This window comes from Bufo bufo, chromosome 3, assembly GCF_905171765.1.
Source record: "Bufo bufo chromosome 3, aBufBuf1.1, whole genome shotgun sequence".
NCBI classification, from domain to species: Eukaryota; Metazoa; Chordata; class Amphibia; order Anura; family Bufonidae; genus Bufo; species Bufo bufo.
This window is the reverse complement of record NC_053391.1, coordinates 591,985,002-592,012,546: the sequence shown is the minus strand read 5'-3', so window position 1 is coordinate 592,012,546 and position 27,545 is coordinate 591,985,002. Positions and strand designations below refer to the sequence as shown.

The 27,545-nt window shown below is 42.1% G+C and overlaps 1 protein-coding gene across 1 annotated transcript; it reads right to left on the bottom strand.

Annotated features, from left to right (window-relative positions):
- Positions 1-22,991: 22,991 nt before the first annotated feature.
- NEUROD4 (neuronal differentiation 4) lies at positions 22,992-23,946 on the bottom strand. Its single transcript, XM_040422288.1, has one exon. It carries the CDS (start codon positions 23,931-23,933, stop codon positions 22,992-22,994), a length of 942 nt encoding a protein of 313 aa, XP_040278222.1. The 5' UTR covers positions 23,934-23,946.
- Between the last annotated feature and the right edge of the window lie 3,599 nt (positions 23,947-27,545).

Here is a 27,545-nt window from a genome sequence, read left to right as displayed (position 1 = left end):
AGATGGCCACCGGCTGCCTGGAGTAAAGTTTCCCGCGCCGCTGAGGACATTCGTGGGCGGATCCCTGCAAAGACACAGAGAGTCCCGCCCCTCTTCATCATCGCACCGCCGCGGCCCTGCTTCTCCTGCGTCACCGCGGTCTCAGGACGTCCGGAACCTCGCGAAACTTGACCTGCGCAAGCCCGGCGATACCGGTAAGCACTTGTAACCGGAGGGAAGGGGAGTGTACCGGCCTCTTTAGTCGCCAGCGGCCACCTCTCAATAGACTACCATGTCAGAGCCAGGAGAGCTTGCGGCTCCTGATCACCCTACAGCCCCTAGCATGATGCCCTTTACCATGCCCTACTATTTCGGGGCCCCATGGTTCCCCCGCTACAGGGGAGAGACCCATACCCTACGGGACTTTGAAGAAAAGTTGCTGGCACTTTTCCGATTATACCCTATAAATGCCGACCAGCAAATGGAAATCATGCTGGCGCAACTGGAGGGGGCTGCCCGCAGGGAAGTGTTATCATGGCCTGCTACTGAGCGGAGTACTCTAGAACAGATCTTCACCCGCCTCAGAGCCACTTTTGAAACTAGGACTGCCTCAGAGATAAAGATGCACTTCTTTGGCAAGAGACAGAAGTCCGGTGAGTCCCTCCGTGACTATGCCCTATCACTTCAGGAGGCTTTAGGGGCTGTAATCCAGATAGATCCCAAAGAGGCTGATAACCGGGACCAGACCCTGAGGGAACAATTTATCAACGGGGTGTCTAGTGAACAAATAAGGACCCAGTTAAAGATGCTGTCCGCCCAGCACCCTAACAGTGCCTTTCTGGACTTTAAAGAACTGTCTATAAAAATTCTGGGGTCCACAGTATCTCCTGAGTTGAGCGCCCTATCTGAGTCATCAGCCTGCAAGCCAAAACCGCTTGTCGCTAACCGAGCTGAGGCCGGCCAAGCTGTTCAAGTGTCAGCTACTGATACTATTGCCATGCTGACAGAGCAAGTAAATCACCTCACTAAAAGTCTAGAGAAAGTGTGCAGAAAAATAGAGGAATGGGAAAAACCCATAATGCTAGATGAAGAATTCCTGTCACCTCCTAGGCCGTTCCCACCTCCATACCAAGAGACTCACCCCAGGGATCCTGGGAGGCGTAATAGCGGTCGCAAGAAGCCCGTGTGTACATACTGCAAAAAGCTGGGACACACAGAATCCACGTGCTGGCAGTTAAACAGGCAACCCCTGAGGCTGAGGACCAACCCTCGGGAGGTAGAACACTAGGTCCAGAGGATCCAAATTGGATGCCACGTTATGTAGGATCCCATCCTAAAATCAATATAGAGATCAACGGGATCCCCTTTGAAGCCCTATTAGATACTGGGTCTCAGGTCACTACTATTCAGCTGCCTGCATTTGAAAAGTTCTGGGACACCAACCAGTTGACCCAACCGCCTGAATCCTGGGTGGAAATTATCGCTAGCAATGGCAAACCAGTAAAGGTTCATGGATACTGGGAACCCACCCTGCAGGTGGGAGAAGTCACCCTACCTCAACAGGGAGTGATCGTAGTGCAGGCCGGTGACAGAGGAGGACATCCTGTCATTCTAGGCACCAATGTCTTCAAAAACTGTTATTCAGAAATACTTGCTGTATTACATCAGACTTTGCCCACAGCTTCCTCTGCATCCAGGAGGGTGATTCAAAAGACTATTACTGTGTTAAGTGCCCAGCAGAGGTTTGCTAATGGGAAAGGAGAAATTTGTACTGCCAAGATCCGTGATAATAAACCTGTGACTTTGCCTCCTTATTCTCAAACTCTTTTATGGTGTCGTGCTGTCCTGGGAGTCCAAGGCCGAGATTATCCAGCCCTGGTGGAACCAATCCAGATGGAGGATTATCCTTATGTGAGAGCTGCCAAGTGCCTGGTGAACGTCTCCCAAGGTAAAGTACCTGTCCGTCTGATTAACCTGAGTAATCATCCTGTTGCGCTTACTAAGCATTGCAGTGTTGCCCAGCTGTCCCAGGTGTCCTTCCAAGACATCATTCGTCTTCCAGTGACGGAAAAGCCGCCAGCTGCAGTCAGCGGATGTTCGCCGGTGACCCAGCCACAAGTGCCCTGGTGGGAAGAGCTCCATGTAGGGGACGAGACTACCCCCCAACATCAACAAGAAGGGATTCTACAGCTTGTCAAGGAGCACCACCAGGCCTTCAGTAAGCATGCTACTGACTATGGAGAGGTTAGTGCCATACAACACACCATACCTACTGGCTCTCACCCTCCTATCAAGGAGAGATACAGACCTTTACCACCTACTTCATATCAGACTGTAAAAGAAATGATCCAAGAGATGAAAGACTCTAATGTAATCCGGGACAGCCGTAGTCCGTGGGCTGCACCCCTGGTCCTTGTAAAGAAAAAGGATGGTGGTATCCGTTTCTGTGTGGATTATAGGAAAATTAATCAAATAACCCACAAAGATGCATACCCACTGCCCCGCATTGAGGAGTCACTAACTGCTCTGGGCTCCTCTGCCTATTTCTCCACATTGGACTTGACCAGTGGCTACTGGCAAGTACCCATGGCCCCTGCAGATAGGGAAAAGACTGCTTTCACCACTCCCATGGGCCTGTATGAATTCAATTGTATGCCGTTCAGGCTATGTAATGCCCCAGGAACTTTCCAGAGACTAATGGAGCGGTGTTTGGGTCACAAAAACTTCGAAACAGTGCTGCTGTATCTAGATGACGTCATTGTGTACTCCAAAACATATGAAGACCATCTGAAACATTTGGCAGAAGTATTTGAAATCCTTATCAAATATGGCTTGAAGGTAAAGCCATCCAAGTGTCACCTGCTCAAACTTGCAGTAAGATACCTGGGGCATGTAGTAAGCGGAGAGGGAGTGCAACCTGACCCTGATAAATTAGCAGCTGTCCGTAATTGGCCGGTTCCTACTACTGTCAAAGAGGTGAGGAGTTTCCTGGGTTTTGCCGGCTACTATAGACGTTTTATCCCCCATTTTGCTCAAATAGCTGATCCTATCCAGGAGCTCTTGAGGGGGCAACCCAAAAAGAGTCCTAGAACTCCTGTGCCCATTGAGTGGAATGAGAAAAGAGAGATAGCGTTCCAATTGCTAAAAAAGAAACTGACCGAGCCTCCAGTGTTAGGTTATCCAGATTATAGCAAGCCCTTCCATCTCTATACTGATGCTAGCAAGCGAGGCCTGGGAGCTGTGTTAGCCCAAATCCAAGAGGGAAAAGAGAGAGTGATAGCATATGCAAGCCGCTCCCTGAAAGGAGCTGAGAAAAATGACCAGAATTATAGTTCCTTCAAACTAGAGTTCCTGGCATTAGTGTGGGCGGTGACAGAAAAATTCAAGGATTATCTAGCCGCCACCCCGTTCATTGCATTCACTGACAATAACCCTCTGGCACATCTCAATACAGCTAGATTGGGGGCCTTGGAGCAGAGATGGGCTTCTCGCCTTGCCAACTATAATTTCTCTGTAAAGTATCGTGCTGGACGCACTAATGATAATGCTGATGCTTTATCCAGACTTCCCACAGAGACAGCTCCTGATGATGTACGAGATGCTTGGGAAGATGTAGAGATGCCGGCTTTCTATAACAAGTTTGCTCAACAGGACCAGGCTCGAGCTACCAATAACAGAGCTGCAGTTCCTTCACCCTCCAGTAGGCCTGATCCTAAAGAAGAAAGGTGGGTGAAACTACAGTCTGAAAGTAGAGTGCTGGGTGAGTTGTTGGACTTCATTACTAGTGGCAGAGCCCCTGAGAGGATTCGGCGTAAGAGTGCAGATCCTGAGCTCATCAAACTGTGGAGACAGCGCCAGCAACTCTTCATACAAAAGGGCCTATTGCTACGGAGAAGCCTAGACCCAGTGTCCAACGAGAGAGTGCATCAGATTCTCATACCCCGACGAGATGCAGGTATGGTGTTGGAGATGTACCACAATCAATCCGGTCACTTTGGGGTCCAAAAGACTGAGGCTACTATCCGCCAGCGGTTTTACTGGGTGGGCATGAGAGAAGACATGGAGAAGTGGTGTCGAGAGTGTGTAGCCTGTGCCTTGAAACGAAGCGAGCACCATGATCAGAGGGCACCACTGAGACCCATTGTAAGTACCCGTCCTCTTGAACTTGTCGCCATCGACCATGTAAAACTGGAGCCTAGTCGCTCAGGGTATGCTTATGCCATGACTATTATTGATCATTTCACAAAGTTTGTTGTAGCAGTGCCTGTGAGAGACCAGACAGCCAAGACTACAGCCGAAATGTTCTGGAAGCACTTCCTCCTGCCCTATGGATGTCCAGAAAAGATCCTCACCGACCAAGGACCTGCTTTTGAGTCCCATCTGTTCCATGAACTGTGCCGCTTACACAACTGTAAGAAGATCCGGACAACGGCCTACCATCCTCAAGGTAACGGATTATGTGAAAAAATGAATCAGACCTTGATAGAGATGCTGAGGGCCGTGCCTCCTGAGAACAGAGGAGATTGGCCCAGTCTGTTGCCACAGCTCATGTTCACATACAATCATACCATACATTGTTCCACCGGGTATACCCCTTTTTACTTGATGTTTGGGCGCCAAGGGACATTGCCTGCTGATCATTCATTGGACATACATGTACCTGATTGCATTAACCCATTACCTAACACCGACTGGGTTGCTGAGCACCAAAGGCGATTGGACGCAGCCAAAGCCATTGTTCAGGAACGTATGGACTTTGCTAGAGACCGACAGCAGAGAGACTATGATCAGGCAGCCCATGCAGAACCCTTGACCATAGGGGCCGTGGTATGGTTAAAGAATAACCGTCGTACCAGCAAATTGGACAGTAAGTGGGAGCGAAGTCCTTATGTTGTCACTGCAATCCCAAATGTTGGAACTCACACTTATGAGATCACCCGGGAAGACAAGGGATCCCAAATTGTACACCGAAACCGGTTGAAACTCTGCCTGACGCCAGAACCTAGTGCCGAGAGTTCTGGATCAGAATATCCGGTGTCAGAGTCAGCCATACAGCCCGAGGATCCTATGCAGGCTGTTAGTAATCTGAGGTATGACGCTGATCCCATGCATTGGCTTCTGACACCTTGGTTGAACTTGCTGGTGCCTGCTCCGGCACCTACTGTAGCTTCACCTCCAGCAGAGCCGGTTCAAGATGCTCCGGATCCAGTTCCCCCTCTCGCGGATATTGTTGTTCCAGTTGTTCCTGTTGTTCCAGTTGTTCCTGTTGTTCCAGTTGTTCCTGACCGAGGTCTCACGGATGGAGACCCTCCTGTTGCTCCTCTCCCTTCTACCTCGTTGCTAAGGGAAGAGGAGACCCCTGTTTTGAGAAGGTCTACCCGGATGACCAGGGGACGCCCACCAGTCCGTTTAGGAGACTTTGATTATTCTGGTGGTGTCTCCTCCCAAACAGTTGCCACGGGCAATACTTTACTTGACATTTGTGCGCAAGAATGGACTCCTCCACGTGAGCCCTTGCCTGTGATACACCCACAGGAAACTCCTGGGTAGTTCCGTTATTATACTGTTTTACCGTTTCCTACTGTTCTATCATGGACTTATTCATAGTCATGGACTATCCTGGTTATAATGTTACGCTGTGCCAGGTCAGCGCCCCCGTTCCATTCACTATCCTGAGAGAAGAGAACGACGCCCCTTGTCACTACCCTTCACCTTTGCCAATTGGACCTGATGTAAATGTAAATGCAGATGAATTACATGTATGTATGCCTGCATGTCTCTATTTTCTATTTCAGGTAGAGATTCCAGTTGGGCGACCCATGACGGAGTACGAGGTCGTACTCAGCTTAAAGCAGTGGGGTATGTAGTGTACGGGAACTGTAATACCCGTCACTACCAAAGTGTCACTTGGTGTGCTGTCGTCCCTCCTAATTATGGGGAAGTTGTTATATGTCAGTTTTATAAAATGTCATGTAATGCAATGCTATGTGTTTCCCTGTTACTATGACACTTGCATGTACAGGCCTGCAGGGGTGTCATTCCAGCTTCTAGTCGCTAGAGGGAGCTAGAGAGCCCTAGTTTATATAAGGCCCAGACAGGGAAGCAAAAGTCAGTCTAGACCACAGCTCAGAAGTTTCTAGAGCCTGAGGAAGTGTCCAGAAGTTGAGAGAGACACAGAAGCAAAGATCAGGAAAGCAAGAGGTACTCAGAAAGACAGAGGAGGTACTTATTAAAGCTATAGCCAAGGAGATAAAGCCAGAACTAGGTTAATGGGCCTTGGTGAGGATATGCTATATTCCAGGATCAGACAGAAATAGAGTGCTAGCTCCTGTGCTGCAAGTCCTGTGTTCAACACTCTGTAATTACCTTGCTGTAACTGAATTGCCTGCATCGACCGAATTGCAAAATCGACTGTATGCTTAGGAACTGCATTTCCACTATTGTCTCTGCTTGCAAAACTACTAAAGTTGGAGTTCTGTTTTAAAGCTACGTTTCCTCAATTTATTCCTGCATCTGCAAACGGCGTGCACTGGCGTCACGAACTATTTCTACCTATACCTGCCCTTGCAGAGAGTCAGCTGTACCAGGTTAGTGTCTATTGCACTACATCACCCAGAAACACCTATTGCACACAACTTGAGTACGCTGCACTTATGTCAGGTCTTACTCATCCTGCGGGAGAATAAATTATACGCGAAACTGGAAAAATGTGTGTTTGCGGTTCCAGAGATCCAATTTCTGGGGTTTCTTGTCTCCGCTTCTGGTTTTCGCATGGACCCCGAGAAGGTTCGCGCTGTGCTTGAGTGGGAGCTTCCTGAGAATCAGAAGGCGCTGATGCGTTTTTTGGGCTTTGCTAATTATTACAGGAAATTTATTTTGAATTATTCCTCTGTTGTTAAACCACTCACTGATATGACCAGAAAGGGGGTAGATTTTTCTTCCTGGTCGGTAGAGGCGCGTAAGGCCTTTTCTAATATCAAGGAGAGTTTTGCTTCCGCTCCCATCCTAGTACAACCTGATGTTTCGTTACCCTTCATAGTTGAGGTTGATGCTTCTGAGGTAGGGGTGGGTGCGGTCTTGTCTCAGGGTTCCTCTCCTGCCAAATGGCAACCGTGTGCCTTTTTCTCAAAGAAGCTCTCCTCCGCAGAGAGAAATTATGATGTGGGAGATAGGGAATTGTTGGCCATCAAGTTGGCTTTTGAGGAATGGCGCCATTGGCTAGAGGGAGCCAGACACCCTATTACCGTGTTTACTGACCATAAAAATCTGGCCTACTTGGAGTCAGCCAAGCGTCTGAACCCGAGACAGGCCAGATGGTCTTTGTTCTTTTCAAGGTTTAATTTTGTTGTTACGTTCCGCCCTGGGGTTAAGAATGTGAAGGCAGATGCCCTATCACGTTGTTTCCCGGGAGGTGGGAATTTTGAAGACCCGGGTCCCATTTTGGCTGAAGGTGTGGTGGTCTCTGCTCTTTTTCCTGAATTGGAGGCAGAGGTGCAGGCAGCTCAGTCAGAAGCTCCTGATCTTTGTCCTCCTGGGAGGTTGTTTGTGCCTCTCGCTTTGAGACACAAGATTTTTAAAGAACACCACGATACGGTCCTTGCTGGGCACCCGGGGACAAGAGCCACACTGGATCTCATTGCCCGGAGATTCTGGTGGCCTGCGCTTCGTAAGTCGGTTGAGGGTTTTGTGGCAGCTTGCGAGACTTGCTCTCGTGCCAAGGTCCCTTATTCACGGCCATCAGGTCCTCTCCTTCCTTTGCCCATTCCTTCCCGTCCTTGGACACATCTGTCCATGGACTTCATAACGGACTTGCCTCGTTCCTCGGGGAAGTCTGTGATTCTGGTGGTGGTGGACCGTTTTAGCAAAATGGTGCATTTTATCCCTTTTCCTGGTTTGCCCAATGCTAAGACGCTGGCGCAGGCATTTGTTGACCACATTGTCAAATTGCATGGGATTCCTTCAGACATAGTCTCTGATAGGGGCACGCAGTTTGTTTCCAGATTCTGGAAGGCCTTCTGTTCTCGCTTGGGGGTTCGCTTGTCATTCTCTTCTGCTTTCCATCCGCAGTCGAATGGCCAGACAGAGCGTGTCAATCAGAATCTGGAGACATATCTGCGCTGTTTTGTGGCGGAGAATCAGGAGGATTGGTGTTCTTTTTTGTCCCTTGCTGAGTTTGCTTTAAATAACCGTCGTCAGGAGTCCTCTGATAAGTCACCATTTTTTGGTGCATATGGGTTTCATCCGCAGTTTGGGACTTTCTCTGGAGAGGGCTCTTCTGGTTTGCCTGATGAGGACAGATTCTCCTCGTCTTTGTCATCTATTTGGCAAAAGATTCAGGATAATCTAAAAAACATGAGTGAGAGATATAAGCGTGTGGCGGATAGGAGACGTGTGCCTGGTCCGGACCTGAATGTTGGTGATTTGGTGTGGCTGTCTACCAAGAATATCAAGTTGAAGGTTCCCTCCTGGAAGTTGGGTCCTAGGTTTATTGGGCCTTACAAGATCCTGTCTGTCATCAATCCTGTTGCCTACCGTCTTGATCTTCCTCAGACTTGGAAGATCCATAATGTTTTCCATAAGTCCTTATTGAAACCTTATGTTCAACCTATTGTACCCTCGCCTTTGCCTCCTCCTCCGATTATTGTTGATGGAAATCTTGAATTTCAGGTCTCTAGGATTGTGGATTCTCGTCTTGTCCGCGGTTCCCTCCAGTACCTCGTTCATTGGGAGGGTTATGGTCCTGAGGAGAGGATGTGGGTCCCAGTGACGGACATTAAGGCCTCTCGTCTCATCAGGGCTTTCCATAGGTCCCATCCTGAGAAGGTGGGCCCTGAGTGTCCGGAGTCCACTCCTAGAGGGAGGGGTACTGTCACAACCAGACAGCTGAGAAGCTCTGACAGGAGCCGTCCAGATCCTCCTCCTTGAGTTTCTTTGTTTTGGTTTCTGTTCCTCACCTCGTTAGTCTATCTCAGCTGTCATGCAGTCGGACTGATTACTTCCCTTTAAATTCCTACCCATAAGGCAGTAGTGTGCGGCTGATACAACTTCCTGGAGTGTGTGTGCATGCTGTTCCAGTTCCCAGCTCCCAGCTCCCAGTTCCCAGTTCCCTGTCCACAGTCGTCTGCAAGATAAGTTCTGTTTTTGTATTTATGATTTTCTGTTTTCTGGATCCAGGTGACCCTGACTCCCTCCGTGTCTGTGTAGGGAGCCGGTGGTCGTGTCCCCTCACTATTGTAGGGCCTTCAGGTCTAAGATAGCCGAGGTACGTGGATATGCGCCCATCCACCTTTGTGGTGGTCGCATAGGCTGAGCAATAAGGGAGAGCGGCAGGTCGATTGCAGGGGTCTCCCTTTTGTTCCTTAGTTGTGGGTCCAGTGAGTCATTGTTTGTATTGTATTATCTTGTTTCCTGTACACCATCCGTGACACTTACTCCGCTCCCGGACACCCGCGGTTGCACCTGATTCCCGCACGTCTGCCGTCACGCGGATCAAAACATCCAGCGACTACGGGAGGGGGATTTGGGGTAATCAATCTATATACTTCCGTATGTTATTTAACAACAGGTTGACTTAGAGTCTCACTCTGACTCCGCAATCACAATCTTTGCATATTCTTCAGCTGTATATCATTCAAAGAAGATTTTGATAGATGAGAAAAATACTACTCACACTTCTGAAGAACCTTTGGTACTTTCATTACTTTATTCTTCAAAATTAAAAGTGTTGCATGGCTCACAGGCCTATATATTCAGAGAACGCAACGTTGTAGCACATACATTCAAGCGCGACGTTTCGGGAGTCACGCCCCCTTACTCATGCGTGAAGATCAGGTGTAACCAACGACCTTAAGTATTCAAAGGTATGGACGTAGTCTGATTTAAGTTCCTATTCTTATTTAAAAACAATCCATTAGTTACACTGTGACAATATCACAAAAATACCCTGAAATTACATGTCATTAACCCCCTTTGGTTTTAATGTTTCCATTTTAGTAATCCATCTAGTCTCATGTTGCAATAATTTACATTTATTATCTTCAGGAGTTGTCCCCAGTCTAATATACTCTAATATTACCTATTTTATTTCATTCCATTTATGTTTCCTTTCCTGACAATGTTGCAACAATGTGGTTTCTTGGTATTTATTTTTATCCTTTTCTTCTTTTTTGCTGTCTGTGGACTCCATATATCTCATTTAGTGTTGATCGAGCACAGAAATATAAAATAAGTCTTCTGCTGAATAGGAATAATCACTAGATCAAAAACTACTATGAGGTTTTTCCTGACACAGTTTAGCATTCAGATTTATAACTGAGTGGATAAGGTCCTTGCCCTCTAATGTACAAAGTTGGGAGTTCAAATCCTGGCAGAAACTTTTCAGAAATTAGATTTAAATACAATGGGGTGTCCCTAAGCACTGACTTCATATGTGGATATAGCTATATATGGAGTCAGAGCAGGGACTCCTAAGCCGAACTAGAGTCTAGAGTCCCGACACCCTCCCCTTTTCAGAGCAGGGGGTGCCTGGGGTTCTCCCATTTTAATCCATTGTGCTCGGTAGAACACCAGAGCATCACGAAGTGTTCTACACGAGCACCTTGGTGCTCGATTAACACTAATCTCTTTATATTTGATTTGTGTTCATGAAGTCTTACTCGTATCTCTCTTTTTGTTTGTCCGATATACCACATGCTACAAGGGCATCTTAAGCCATATACTGTATAACGTTTTTAGTCATACAGATAGCATAGTGGTACATGGGAATTTCATATCCTTTTCTAGGGTTATTAATTGTGTGTCCTTTTAATATTTGGTTACAATTCATACAGGATAGGCATGGGAATGTGCCCTTTTTTTGTGTGGCAAGTAACGATTGCCGATCTTTCTTTTGTATTTTTATATCCCCCTTAATCAATTTATTTCCTATTGTTTTCCCTTTTCGATATGCAAAATTAGGTATTAATTTAAACAATCTTCCATACTTCTTATCATGTTGTAGTATATCCCAATATTTATTAATAGTTTTTTTAATCAATGTTGCATGACGATCAAACGTACCAATGTATACTGGGCGGTCTTTTGCGTTTTTAGTAGTTTTCCTAACGATTAAAATGTCTCTTGGAACTTGGTCCACTTCTTTTTTTTATATTATCTATCATGTTGTTTGGATATCCTCATTTAATAAATTTTTGTGTCAATAAATTTTTTGTTTTGTGTAATCATGATATGTTTTCGTTATACGTTTAACACGTATTAACTGACTTTTTGGTATGCCTCTAAAAATATGTCGGGCATGGTGACTCGTATAAAGTAATGTATTGTGTGGAGGATTAGCTCTCTTTCTGGGGTCATTCTCACAGATATCTTCGCCAGACACCAAGTTTAGGGTCCAAACACTGTGCTTTATTGCGGCACATCCGCGTAAGCATAAACAATTATACAAAATAATAAACACTCGCCCGGCTGGACTCTAACTAAACATAACATATCCCTGACTCACCTAAAGCACCGTTCACACACGGTCACAACATGCGGCTTTCCCAGCCTAATGTCCATCGGCCTCCTGGCTGTACAGAGCACAGTTCCCACACGGTCTCAAGTCCAGTACCTTTATGGGGGAGTGTGGCCCAGTAGTCCTCCCGACTCCGGACTTGTGACCCTTGCGCCCAGGCGTCACAGCGTTCCCCAATGTTCCGGCTAGCACCTAGCCCTGTGGCCCCTCAGCCAGCCCGGCTGAGACCACTCGTACAGAGCCTCCAGCAGGACTCTGTTTCACGAAGACTCTCTCCCTCTGACTGACAGTCTGGGCTGGCCTCATCCCAGACTGATTGTGGCACCTGGTGCTGCCTCAGAACTGATGACTGACGGGGAAGACATGGAAACTCCTGCCATGAATCTCCCCTACCATGAGGTCCGTCACTACCTCACAATTGTTACGATCAGTAGGTTTAGAATATAATATGGTGTTAAAATCCCCTTTATCATCTTTTGTAATTTCCACATCCAAAAATTGTATAGTGGAAGGATGATAATGTAACTGAAATTTAATAGATTCGTGACATGTATTCAGATATTCAATAAATGTCAAAATGGATTGTTCAGTGTCTTTCCATAATAAAAAAATATCGTCCACATAGCATAGCCATGTTGACGTAGTTTGTAATTTTCCTGGGCCAAAAATGAAATTTTCTTCGTACATACCAGCATTAGAGATATATTAAAGTCCAGCGCATTCCCAGGGGATTACGTTGTCCATTGACACCAATTTTGCTCTCCGATCTCCTGGTACCTGCCACGGGAACGTCCATGACATGTTTACAATAAAGATATACAACAAAAAAACTCAGATACAACAAGGGGATTAGAGGACAGTGGTCATTCAGAAATAGAAAGCGAAGACAATATAATGAAAAAGATATCGAAAGAAGGAAGGACAAATAAGAAATAAAAGAATCGCTCGTTGTTAATATTTCTGATCGAACACTAATTGATCATGAATATTCAGTGTTGGAAAAAGGTTTAGGCTTTGTGCCAAATAATGATGTTACAGATTTTAATTTTTTTGGTGGATTTTTTTAAATTTAATCACCCTAGAAAAGGATATGAAATTCCCATGTACCACTATGCTATCTGTATGACTAAGAACGTTATATATGGCTTAAGATGCCCTTGTAGCATGTGGTATATCGGACAAACAAAAAGAGAGATACGAGTAAGACTTAATGAACACAAATCAAATATAAAGAGAGATATGGAGTCCACAGACAGCAAAAAAGAAGAAAAGGATAAAAATAAATACCAAGAAACCACATTGTTGCAACATTGTCAGGAAAGGAAACATAAATGGAATGAAATAAAATGGGTAATATTAGAGTATATTAGATCGGGGACAACTGCTGAAGATAATAAACGTAAATTATTGCAACATGAGACTACGGTAGATGGATTACTAAAAGGGAAACATTAAAACTAAAGGGGTAAATGATGGTTTCAGAGTATTTTTGTGATATGGTCACAGTGTAACTAATGGAGTGTTTTTAAATAAAAATAGGAACTTAAATCAGACTACGACCATACCTTTGACTACTTAAGTTAATTGGTTACACCTGATCTTCACGCATGATTAGGGTCTCTTTCACACGACTGTATGTCTTTTTCAGTGTTTTGCGGTCCGTTTTTCATGGATCCGTTGTTCCGTTTTTTGTTTCCGTTATGTTTCCGTTTCTGTTCCGTTTTTCCACATGGCATATACAGTATACAGTAATTACATATAAAAAATTGGGCTGGGCATAAAATTTTCAATAGATGGTTCCGCAAAAATGAAATGGATACGGAAAACATACGGATGCATTTCCGTATGTGTTCCGTTTTTCTTTTGCTGACCCATTAACTTGAATGGAGCCACGGGACGTGATTTGCGGGCAATAATAGGACATGTTCTATCTTTCAACGGAACAGAAAAACGGAAATACGGACATGGAATGCATACGGAGTACATTCCGTTTATTTTGCGGAACCATTGAAATAAATGGTTCCGTATAGGGATCGTATACAGCACGCAAAAAACGGCCTGTAAACAGGCCTAAGGGGAACGCTTGAATGTATGTGCTACAACTTAGCGTTCTCTGAATATATAGGCCTGCGAGCCATGCAACACTTTTAATTTTGAAGAATAAAGTAATGAAAGTACCAAAGGTTCTTCAGAAGTGTGAGTAGTATTCTTCTCATCTATCAAAATCTGCTTTGAATGATATACGTCTGAAGTATATGCAAAGAGGGGGATTTAGGGGCAGCCAATAGTAGGCTGCGATGGGGACAAGCTTACCTAGCATCGTGGCTCGTCCCCTTCGCGGACTGGTATTGGCGCACCCCCATATAACCTGTATGAGGTGCCTGGGCATTTGTGGGGTCATTATAGGGGTTAGATAACCCCTTTAATACCTAGTCTTACTGCACTGTAGATGTGCCATAACAAGGGGCTGCAGCTACTGAAAACAGAAGATGTGCTAAATGTTCTAGAACTCAATATATAGAAAAGTACATGGGGCTAAAGGGACATTTTCCATCTCATTCTCAATAATTCTGTATCTCAAGGCTTCAGTAAATTAAGGCAACATAGCCATTGTCTGTGGGCATGCTTTAATAAGGGTTCTCTTGGACAATATAAGTGAAGTTTACTTGCCTGGGCACATAAAGTACTCAAGCGTTGTACCATGCAGTGTACTTGAATTTGGTTTCCAAGCACGATCTTGCCTATCACGACTCCAATGTATTCATGAAAACAGACTACAAGCCAAGATCCCTGTTTACTCCTTTTTTCACACATTTCCTGGTACTTGGCTAAAACTGACATTGAATACATTCTGCATTCAGTTACACAAATGTTACTGAGAAACAATCATCTCCCATGCCTAAAGTATGCAAGACTGCAGCAAAAGACAAAAAGGAGAAGGTGAGGACTGATAGTAAGCAGCTGTTGGTGGGCGATTCCATCATAAGAGGTGTTGTGAGATGTCTCCCTGGTGCTACCGCTAGCAGGGATAGACGACGGATCCTTAATATTGTTAGGCAAGCAAAGCAGGAAAGGGAAGTGGATGTTATTGTCCATCTTGGGACAAACGATCTGGCTTGCAATGAGGTTTCAAAGGTGAAAGAAGCTTTTCAGACATTTGGAAAGGATATACGGGAGGTTGCATCAACTGTTTCATTCTCTGCAGTTTTGCCTGTGCATAACCTTCAGCATGACAGGAAGATGCGCATTAAGGAATTCAATGTATGGCTAGGTGAATGGTGTCGGAACCAAGGGTTTGGCTTTGTGTCTCATGTTAGCTCTTGGAAAAGAACTGTACAAGAAAGATGGTTTGCATCTTTCTCTCAAAGGAACGAATGTCCTCGGTGAACAGTTCCAAGTATTTGCTAAGGAGCATTTAAACTAGGAAAGGGGGGCAAAACAGTGATAATCCAGCAGTCCGACTGCCCCCCGGAACAATGCCAGAAGATGCCAGTAGCACAAAGGTTAAGAAATGACAAGCTCAGATTCTTATCTACAAATGCTCGCAGTTTAGGGAATAAGATCAATGAACTTGAGGCTATAATGGCATCTGAGAATATAGATGTAGTGGCTGTTACTGAGACGTGGTTCAAGGGGAGTAATGACTGGGATATATCAATACCAGGGTTCTCTCTATACAGGGACAGAGAAGTCAAGAAGGGGGAGGGGTGGCCCTGTATGTGAAAGACAGCATAAAATCTAATTTGATACAAGTTAGCGAGAACAATTTAGAGTCAGTTTGGGTTACCTTGCAGCTTGATAATCATAAGGTAACTCGTGTAGGTGTGATATATAGACCACCTAGCCAAGTCAAAGAATTAGATGATCTACTAGTTGAGGAAATAGCTAAAATGACATTGAAGGGGGAAGTTATCATTATGGGAGAATTCAATCTTCCAGATGTAAACTGGAAAACCAAAATAGCTAGTTCTGCCAGGAGTACAGATATTCTAAATTCCCTACTGGGATTATCTCTACAGCAAGTAGTTGAGGAGCCAACCTGGAAGGAGGCAATTTTAGATTTAGTATTCACAAATGGGAATTTGGTATATGATATTACTGTAGGGGAAAGCTTGGGATCTAGTGATCACCAGTCAGTGTGGTTTACTATAAGTACAGTGACTGAGTCACACCACACAAAAACAAAAGTTTTAGATTTTAGAAAAACAGACTTTTCTAAAATTAGATTAGTGGTATACGAGTCCCTATCAGATTGGAACAGTTTCATTGGAGTCCAGGAGAAATAGGACTACTTAAAAGAGGCACTATTGAAGGCAACAGAAAATTGCATTAGGCTTGTCAGTAAAAGCAAAAAAAGGAAGAGACCACTGTGGTACTCAGCAGAAGTGGCCAAAATCATTAAAAACAAAAAGATAGCATTTAGGAATTATAAAAAAAAAAAAACGAGGATGACAGGCAAATTTATAAGATTAGGCAGAGAGAGGCCAAACAAGTTTTATAAGAGCTTCTAAAGCACAGGCAGAAGAGAAATTAGCTCAGTCAGGGAAAAAAGGCGATAAGGCATTCTTCAGATACATAAATGAAAAAAGGGAACTAAAACAAGGAATTACAAAATTAAAAACAAAAGAAGGAAGGTATATGGAAGAAGATAAAGAACTAGCTGACTGCCTCAATGAATACTTCTGTTCAGTCTTTACAAAGGAAAATGAAGGAAAAGGACCTCAGTTAGGAAAGAAGACTAATGAATATTTTGATGCATGTGTCTTTACAGAGGAAGAGGTTCTAAGTCAGCTGTCTAAAATCAATACAAATAAGTCACAGGGGCCTGATGGGATACACCCAAAGCTATTAAAAGAGCTCAGCGGTGAACTAGCAAAACCATTAACAGATTTATTTAACCAATCACTGGCAACAGGAGTCGTCCCAGAAGATTGGAAATGAGCAAATGTTGTGCCCATTCACAAGAAAGGTAGTAGGGAGGAATCGGGCAACTATAGGCCAGTAAGCCTGACATCAATAGTGGGGAAATTAATGGAAACCATACTTAAGGAGAGGATTGTGGAACATCTAAAATCCCATGGATTGAAAGATGAAAAACAGCATGGGTTTACTTCAGGGAGATCATGTCAAACTAATCTTATTGATTTTTTAGATGAGGTGACTAAAATAATAGATGGAAGAGGTGCAGTAGACATCGCTTATCTAGACTTCAGTAAGGCTTTTGATACTGTCCCACACAGAAGGCTTTGGGCTTGGACTCCCATATTGTTGAATGGATTAGGCAGTGGCTGAGGGACAGGCAACAGAGGGTTGTAGTCAATGGAGTATATTCAGACCAAGGTCTTGTTACCAGTGGGGTACCTCAGGGATCTGTTCTGTGACCCATATTGTTTAATATCTTTATCAGTGAAATTGCAGAAGGCCTCGATGGTAAGGTGTGTCTTTTTGCTGATGACACAAAGTGTTGTAACAGGGTTGATGTTCCTGGAGGGATACACCAAATGGAAAAGGATTTAGGAAAACTAGAGGAATGGTCAAAAATCTAGCAACTAAAATTTAATGTTGATAAGTGCAAGATAATGCACCTAGGGCGTAAAAACCCAAGAGCAGAATATAAAATCAGTGATACAGTCTCTGAGGAAAGGGATTTAGGGGCCATTATTTCAGAAGACTTAAAGGTAGGCAGACAATGTCATAGAGCAGCAGGAAATGCTAGCAGAATGCTTGGGTGTATAGGGAGAGGAATTACAGGTAGAAAGAGGGAGGTGCTCATGCCGCTCTACAGAGCAATAGTGAGACCTAATTTGGAGTATTGTGCTCAGTACTGAAGACCATATCTCCAGAAGGATATTGATACTTTGGAGAGAGTTCAGAGAAGAGCTACTAAACTGGTACATGGATTGCAGGATAAAACTTACCAGAAAAGATTAAAGGACCTTAACATGTATAGCTTGGTAGAAAGACGAGACAGAGGGGATATGATAGAAACTTTTAAATACATAAAGGGAATCAACAAGGTAAAAGAGGAGAGAATATTTAAAAGAAGAAAAACTGCTACAAGAGGACATAGTTTTAAATTAGAGGGGCAAAGGTTTAAAAGTAATATCAGGAAGTATTACTTTACTGAGAGAGTAGTGGATGCATGGAATAGCCTTCCTGCAGAAGTGGTAGCTGCAAATACAGTGAAGGAGTTTAAGCATGCATGGGATAGGCATAAGGCCATCCTTCATATAAGATAGGGCCAGGGGCTATCCATAGTACTCAGTATATTGGGCAGACTAGATGGGCCAAATGGTTCTTATCTGCCGACACATTCTATGTTTCTATGTTTCTATGTTACTGACAATATCGATATAATGCCGCCTTACTTCAGGTGCTGCATGATGTCAATGTATCAACAGAAGAAAAACTCTCCAGATTTGGTGGATTTGGCACAAGAAAATAATCCTACCACCCCAGCTGGACACAGGATCTTGCCTACTGATACTGACTAGTGATGAGCGGCAGGGGCTATATTCGAATTCGTGAAATTTCATGAATATTTGGGTAAATATTCATCATATATTCGCGAATTCGAGATTATTTTCTTGATTGTGAAAAATCGGCAATGTAATATTCGCTTAATGTGCGCGAAATACAGGCGTGGGTCACTTTTCCTACATTTTCCAAGCTGCTAGAAGTTTCCTGAGACTGGAGAAAATGGTTGGCACGGCAGAACATTAAAAATGGCTTTATATGCAGTTAGAGTGCTCCAATATATTCGCAAATGCGCTAATAGGCAATAATGATGCGCATATTTTGGCGCAATACGTGACACCACATTTTAGCAGGTCTGCATGTATGTATGGACAGCAGAACCTATCACACTACCTAACACCCTGCACTGCAACAGCTACACTATATCAGGATATAACCTACTCTGACATCTCCCACTAACTATCTGTATTATATATATAAGCTATCTAACTATTTATCCAATGTAGTGTGGAAAGCACAGAGCACAGCAATGCCACTGCTCTCTCTCTCTCTCAGAACTTTAAAAAACTGTAGAAAATGGCTGCTGGGGAGGTTCTTATATAGTAAGGGGTAGGCAGCTTTCCTATTGGTTGCTAGGGATGTTGTTAAGCTCAGACAAAGACATTGCAGCCTTCTCATTGGCCTACAAGCAAGAAGGAAGGTTACTGATGAAAAAAATATCTAGAATATTCAAAATTACGAATATATAGCACTATATTCTAAATATTCGCGAATTCTCGAAGTACCGATATTCGCGATTAATATTCGCGATTCGAATATTCGCGCCAAAAACACTAATACTGATTTGACACAAATGTTATGAGATTAAGTACTTGGAAATTTTATATTCTTTTATTTTTTTAATAACTTTTTTTTTTTTTTTACACTTTTTAATAGTTCCTCTAGGGAACTCGAACAATCAATCATTAGATTGCTTCTCTCATAGACTCCAATACATTAGCACTGGAGTCGATGAGAATGTCACTGTTCCTATCATACGAACTAATATGCAGTAGCCTCGGATCAATCAGGAGGACCGGAGCTGCCACATACACCATCCGGCTCCCCCGATCCTGGTTAGCCAATAGGAGTTATGGAAATTTCACTATGATTATGAGGCCGAGTGAAAGGTGTCACTCAGGAATACAGTAATATAATGGATTCATCAGGTTTGAGAATTGCAGGAAATCTTAGTACCCAATTATTTCAACTTTAGGAGGACCCCAAGCTATAAATGTGCTCTGTTCTATCAGCATTCTGGGTGCTTATGTGAAATATCCTTTATACACTGTTTTACAGCAAGCACAAATACGTATGAAGCACGTTCCAAGGAATGTAATCAGCCAAATACTGTAGACCCCCACTCTAACTGACCAGCAAAGCTGGGTTCATGTCTGGCATACTTGTGGATTTTAATTTTGGAGTTTCACACAAAATCTGCAACAGTGTACAGTACTAATGCAAGTGGATGGGGTTTTCAAAAATATCCCACCCTGCAGAAACAAATCTGCAAATGTTTTAAGGCATGGGGACACATTTTAAAATCCACAGCATGCTCTGTATGCAGCATATTTGGATTATTTTTTTTGTTTGCAGAAGATGTGAACCCAGCCTTGTGCTTTCTGTATTTTCCTGATTTAACATGTTATTTTAATTGTGATAGAAGCATATCTGGACGCCAGATCTGTGTGGGAGACAATCAGCTGGCACCTGGCAGTTGCCCAATCTAGCGAAATAGCAGCACTGATGGCACTGGAACTAAAAACCCTGTGTTCACACAGCAAAGGTAATTCATGGAAATAGCATATAACCACGATGAACAAGTTTTACATCTTTATTGGTGTCAAAAATGCTTTTGAATTTCTTTACAAAAGAATAAAACTTTTTCTATATCCAGTATAAAACAGAGGTCTCAGGAATTGTCTTTATGACCGGTTTCATCCCTAAGAATACCAATATTTGCATGTATGTCTACACAAAATATAATGCATTATTCTAACGGGGTAACGGGGTAAGAAGCAGACGGTTATAAAATGGCAGAGTTTGCAAGAACGGACAGTAGGCAAGAGGGGACACAAAAAGATCCATGGCTAGAAGAAGAATACAAATTGCATAGCGTCAGTGATGTGCTTTTCTTATAAACCTAAGTAAGCTCCAAGGCCAGCTTTTAGGAATTCCGGGGGAGGGGAAGGGGGGGGGGGGGGGCGGCATTTTATCATTGTATTTGCATTTGAGGCCATTTTTAAGACTGAAGATTGTTTTTATTAAATTTGGCACGTGTGTGGTTTCACCAATGTCAGCGAAAGCACTCCAGGGTTGCCTGGCGAACCAACATTTTTACAACTTTTTAAAAAGTCTCATAAATAAGAGAAAAAAAAGTGTTCTAATCTGTATTCCCAACCAACTTTTCACTCCACTTCTAAAAGTAGCAAACTCATCGAAAGTCTCAAAATGTCACCAAAATTTGCCAAAAATGCACATTTTTACACCAAAAACTGACTAGCAGATTTGATAAATGTCCCCCTTAGTGTTTCTACTAAAATCCAAATTTTTATTTCTTTTTTAAATCAATTTTTTTCCCAAATAATTATTGGATTAACAAATTATATCTTTCAAACGTCAAGATAATTGCTAAATAATTGTCAAGCAATTGCTCGATGACACCATTTTTGATTTACACGGATAAAATAATGAAGCTTTGACTAAGGCCAGCTTCACCTCTCTGTAATGCGCTACATGGTTTCACTGAACCGAACCAAGATCACCATAGAACTACAGCAGGTGTGAGTACTAAAGTTATAATATGGATGCAAACAACTCTGCCTAGAGCTACTGATTCAATACCCGGTCTAGTATGAAGATTTTAAAAGATAATTAAAAAAATTCTAAAACAGTGCCTAGGTTGTAGTTCACTTCTTGCATAATTTGCCTCATGTTAATGGAGTAGTTAAATGTAAGACATAGTTGACTGGATTTAGGGGGTTATGACCTTTACATTGTATTCAATGAATAAGGAAACAGCACACCATGCAAAAATAAATTAAAATAAATAATATAAATTAAACATAACATGAATAAATAAATAAATGCAACAGAAGACAAATAAAACATATAAAACAATAATATCAAAAAGCCATAATTAATACAACAAATGGGTTCAGCTTCTAACTTTACACATCATATAATAAACATTGTAACAAAATAAATTAAAAAATAAATTAGACGTGCTTCACTAATGTGTTCAGTCGATCTACTTGTGTTTGATTTTCACTGTGTGGTTGCTGGTACAGCATATATACAGCACAATTATTTGGCTTGGTACACATTACTTTCATGGCTTCCATTTTTAATGAAGCCATGACTTATATGATATCCATTTCCAGTGAATCACATTGACTTATTATGAGGTCTGTAAGATTTACGTCAGGGTTCCTGCTCTATTCTGGCTATTCTGGATGTAAGGGAAAAAATATCTATTTGAACAGAGCCTTGGATATAAAAATACCTATATTTGAACAGTACTGCATAAAGGAATGATGCTGAAATTGTTTTATATTATAATCATAATGTACGTATTTGGATTGTATTTGGAGAACAAATCTGTTTGGAACTGATTTTTAGAAATATTGGGGTTATTTTTTCAACGTCACTGTGCCTGGAAAGTGTCTTGATTTGCACCAGAATTTTTGGTGCGGGCTTGCTGTGTCAAATATAAGAAGTGTGTACGCCACAATTTTATTTCATTTCAGACATCCTAGGTTTTTAGACAACTTTTATGCCAACTTTTTGCCTAGTCCTATTTTGCACCTTGTTTAGGGGCAATTTTTGTCAGGTTTTTTGGCACATGTTTTGGACAAAAACATGTGCCACCTTCCAAGGTGCTCGAAAAATTGGTGTAAAATTCTCATAGTATAAAGCCCTGTGGCACATTGTGTCACAAATAAGGAGTTTTGTGATACAAAGTGTCCCATTTTCCTGTCACCACTTTAGAAAAGATCATAGATTTTGACACATTTAAGAATCCAAATCCTAAATTTGGCGCAAACTAAAAATGGCACTGACACAATATTCTAGCACAAAACAAACCTTGATCTCAATCATCAATTATGAATTTTCTCACACAGCAAAGTGCAAATTATTTATCTGCAAAGACTTAGCAGGAAATTTGCGGTGGTTTTGGTGTTAGTCTTAAGTCTGCCTTTGCTTTGTGAGGTTGCGCCAGATTTATGAAATGGTATGCTGTCATTATATATTTGGCACAAGTGCAATGTGGTGTACGCCTACATCTTAAAAGGTACACCAGGGGTTTTCCCTGCATAGAGATGCGACTTTTGCAAATGTCGCAAAAAGTAAATGCTCCTTGAAACACGCCAAAACACAGAACTTGTCCTAAAACATAGACCATTTTGGTGGTAAAATATGGTGAAAGTGGTCAGAATTTTATGCAAAAAAAGACATGCAACATATCCTGCAGCAAATAACTGCCAGAAAAAAAAAATAACTTATGTAAATAGAATGATAAATGGCCTTCTTAGTCTTATGATGGTGATTTTGTCAAACTAAATGCAATGGTAATATCAATGATACACTGACTGTTGTATTTTGTATGTTCCTCATTCAGGATTGGTTGAAAATATTCTACCCTCACTAGGAATGGAAAGGGACATGGGAATGTACTCATTGTGCTTTAAATGCTGAATTTTTTACAGGTATATAACAAGAAAAGCTAAATGTTGATGTCCCTGCTCAAGTCATACAAAATCAGAAAATGTGCACTGGCAATAAACCATACAGAGATAGCAAACATGCTAAAATTAATATGCAAAAGACACCCAGATTCATGGACACAGTAGCAATACCTGCTAACTATACTAAAGAGTCAGAGGAGGCATTTTGAGGTGATGGTGGCATCTTACTATGCCTAGAGTTGAAGATAAAAGTTCTGGCTTAATCATGGTGATATAAAGTTAGTGTAAGTTTAAAGTTACTCAGTAAAAATCGTATGATGTGGGTACGCTTCATAGGCCATGTCAATGGGAATTTCATATCTGGGAACAGCAGTTTGAAAGTGTGAGGCATGACCATGAGAAGCAAGAGAAGGATAATGTGATCGGAAGGCATAGGGTTTGTCCAAGTCTGATGATCCATCTTGTTTCAAGGAAAAGTTGCCAGTAATGCTCAGTGGAGGAGTAAGGGCACCATCGTAAGGAGGTGTTGTACAATTTAAGGTATGGTTTACCATTGGGTCCATAACAGTTTTGAAAGTTGCAGGCTTCAAGTGCAAGTGGTGTGCTTCAATATTACCATATGGGGGACTTGGCAGACCAGGAGACTGGTAACTGTAGACATGAGAAGCAAGTGATGAGTCACAAATGCTTGACTTATCTTCATGCTTTTCCAAGAACATGGGCTGGGGTCCTAATTGTAGACAGCCAGCTACTAGATTGCTGGTAGGCTGTGAGAGTCCTTTACAGAGCATTTCCATAAAACCTTTCCCTTCTGCAGATTGCCCTTGATCTAGGACCTCAGATAATGCCCATATGTAATTTCTTGCCAGTCTAAGAGTCTCAATTTTGGACAACTTTTGTGTTTTAGAGTAGCAAGGCATTACCCGCCTCAGGTTATCCAGTGCATCATTCAGTCCATGCATTCTTGAGCGCTCCCTGGCATTAGCTTTTACTCTCCTCACACGGAACCTCTCAATCCTTGCCTTGGTCATCTTCTTTCTCTTTGGACCTCTCTTTTTTGGCTTTTCTCCATCATCCTCTTCTTCTTCATCTTCTTCTCCATCAATACTCCCATGTTCTTCATGACTGAGACCTGATAGCATGTCATATGCAGACTGTCTTTGATCGGTTTCTTTCATCTCATCTTGAGAACTCAGAGCCTCTTCCATCCATCCATGTACACTCACCATCTCCGACATCTCAGCAGTCTGAAATGACCCCTGCTATAAATGACAAAATCAGTAGAACTTTATTACCATCTAGTAAAACTTACTGACGTACTGTATTATGAATCATATGTAACCCATATAACATTAAAAGGAATCTGTCACCATAAGTCTGGACTATTATCAGATAAAATATGTGAGTTGTACTGCAGTAAAGGAATCCAGATCTCAATTTTTTATTTTCTCGCCCCTCACAGTTCTCCCACTGTCTGCACTCAAAGCTGCACTGGTATGCACAGTCCAGACTGCTGTTCTTACACAATGGAGGGGACTACTGTGAGCATGCACAGCAGTCCCAGCAATGCATTTCAATGCAGCTTTAAACACTGACAGCGGGGAAAGGGAGGGGGCAGTAGGAAAATAAAAAGTAGCAACCAGGACTCCTCATCTCCAGTACTACTCATGTATTACTGCAGATAATAGTGGAGACTGATTCCCCTGAAGTTTTTAAATTTTTATAGATGATTTCAAAAGCATATAAAGTATTGTACAGTATAGAGAAAAATATCCACTTAAAGAAGCATTATCCACAGCACTTTTCTTTATTGTTGTGCAAGCAGGTATGAATTCCTGAATGTATACCTGCCTGCACTGTGACTGAAGTGCTGTGGATAATGCTTCTTTATGTGGGGCCTTTGCTGAGGATCTTGACTCCCACTGAGCACTCATTGCCAGAGTGTAAACTTTCACAGGGCTTTGCGGGTCATCTCTGAGCTCATTATATACATATACCCATAGAAGTGAGCGGTGCCGATCTTTCTGTTTTATGGAGAGAGAAAACTATCTATTTATCCATCCTTTATATCAACACATTACGTTTATACACCAATGTATCTAACCGTATTATTGCTACTTTATTCAGTTATATAATGCAAATAGCTCCCATGAGATCAGTAAAAGCGTTTCAGCAATGGTGCCCGTATAGAGATTAAAGAGCTTACAAAGGAAAGCACATGCTGTAGTCAGATTTTCACAGATAATAGACAGAGTGAGAGATTAGATAGATAGATAGATAGATAGATAGATAGATAGATAGATAGATAGATAGATACCACTGCTTGAGAATAGTCTCACTGAGAGGACTGAAACGTCGCATGATACGGGGCGAATAAACGCACATTCACGGAAGTGCCGTGGAGTTTCTTTATTTTTTTGTATTTTTGGGCTTGAGGGATCGCCCTTCAGCTGCTGGCACTCCAGCATTTGCTTGATTTACAGCGGTGCTCCCTGACTTATTTATTCATAGATAGATAGATACAAAAACAAAAAAACAACAGCAGCACTCTACTAAAACATGAAGTTGGGTGCAATTCCTTCTGGATTCCAGGCACGAATCTATAGATAGATAGATAGAGACTTTGCATGGTAGCGGGCACCGGTGACCCTTTTTTATTATATTGTTTGGAGGTGCTGGTCTAACTTTGTTTTTTGCATTGTAGATAGCTTGATAGATAGATAGATAGATAGATAGATAGATAGATAGATAGATAGCTTGATAGATAGATAGATAGATAGATAGATAGATAGACTCATAGATAGATACATTGATAGAAAATGATAAATACTGAAGCTGTAATGTTAAATAGCTTCAGCTATATCTCTGTCCCATCCAATAGTTGATAACCACTATGTTATTTAACTCATGACTAACACTGAGATGGTAAGGCTGGGTTTACACGTTCAGGTTTTTTGCTGCAGTTTTTAAAGCTAAAGTCAGGAACAGATAATAATTGGAGGACCTCTATGTAGGAAAGAATCTTATCCTCTTTTGTTTTGAATCCACACCTGGCTTTGGCTTCAAAAACTAGTTTATCTAATCTGGGCTTTGTACTGTATGTTACCGCTGTGTTTTACTGTATGAATTCCATTTTAGATGCTTTGTCGCTTATAGTAAGGGTTAGCTTTTGTTTTTGTTGCTTTTTTGAAGTGATTTTAGCAAATTAAAGAACTACATAAATACTGTAGCATTTCCCTAATGCAGGGGTCAGCAACCTCCGACACACCAGCTGTTATGAAACTACAATTCCCAGTATGCAAACTCAAAACCCACAGAGAAGTGAATGGAGCATACTGGGAATTGTAGTTTAATAACCGTTGGAGTGCCAGAGGTTGCTGACCCCTGCCATGATGTACACCACTTGTCAGCATTGGTCCTTCTACAAGAAGTAGCAAGCAGCTAATCTACTGTCAAGGCTGCAGGAAAATCGAATTCTGCTCCATGTCCCTGTTTGCTGATTTGCTGGCAGGCAAGCAATCAGTAGCTTCCCTTCTTTATGACATGATTGCCCTTTAATCTAAAGCCAGCAGTCATTATAAGAAGAATATAAGCAAATATTATATATGAAGTCTGCAGTGTAGAAGGACTAAAGATGACCTTATGTCTTAACATATGTGAATATTGTAAGTGATAAGTAGATTTTCTTTCTACTGGGGCAAAGCGTTAGGTAAGTGCTCTAGCCTGGATCTAAATATCCTGGCTAAGCAGAGTGGCTGGTGGCACCACCTTTGCACCTCGCACCCTTCCTAGCTCATCTACCCAATGTTCCTTCTCCCTGTTCCTGTCATACGTTCCACAGCCTTTCTGTATCATTTACCCCTGGGCTGTAAGGACACTAGTAATATTACCCTCACCTATTAGTAATCATCCTGTTAAACCAATGCAATGTTAAATATCTATAGGGGCTAGCTGAACTTCATTCCAAAACCACCCCATATGGTGTTGAAGAAAATCTTCTGCCATAACTTGAAAACAACCTAAGTGTTTGATGTCACTTCAAGATCAGCGTTACCTACTTCAAGTACTGTACAGTTCACTGAAAATGATGCACACACACACACATCAAAGAGGATTCTTTACAGTAAGAGCAGTGAGACTATGGAGCTCTCTGCCTGAGGAGGTGGTGATGGTGAGTACAATAAAGGAATTCAAGAGGGACCTGGATGTGTTTCTGGAGTGTAATAATATTACAGGCTATAGCTACTAGAGAGGGGTCGTTGATCCAGGGAGTTATTCTGATTGCCTGATTGGAGTCAGGAAAATTGGCTTCTACCTCACAAGTTTTTTTTTTTCCTTCCTCTGGATCAACTTGCAGGATAACAGGCCGAACTGGATGGACAAATGTCTTTTTTTAGCCTTATAAACTATGTTACTATGTTTTTTTCCTACAAACTCTCTTTATAATATATTAAAGATGAGTCAATTGATTCTACTGATTCAGAATTCGTCCTGAATTTCCCCAAAAATAAGGGTTTTCTTGTTCTTTTTTTCTCTTTCACCTCAAAGTGTTATATATCAATTTTTAGCACAACTGGAGCATATTTAATTTAGGTAAAAATAATTCGGACATGAATTTAATTTTTTTGAAAACTTTGGTGAATCACAGACAATACTAATTTCAAGAAATTTGCTCATCTTTATAAAAAATGTATAGTGTAGATAGATAGATATATGGGAGAGACAGATCTAGATAGATAAAGAGATCGATAGATAGATAGATAGATAGATAGATAGATAGATAGATAGATAGATAGATAGATAATATATATACGAGAGATAGATAGACTATATAAGATAGATAAATAGTA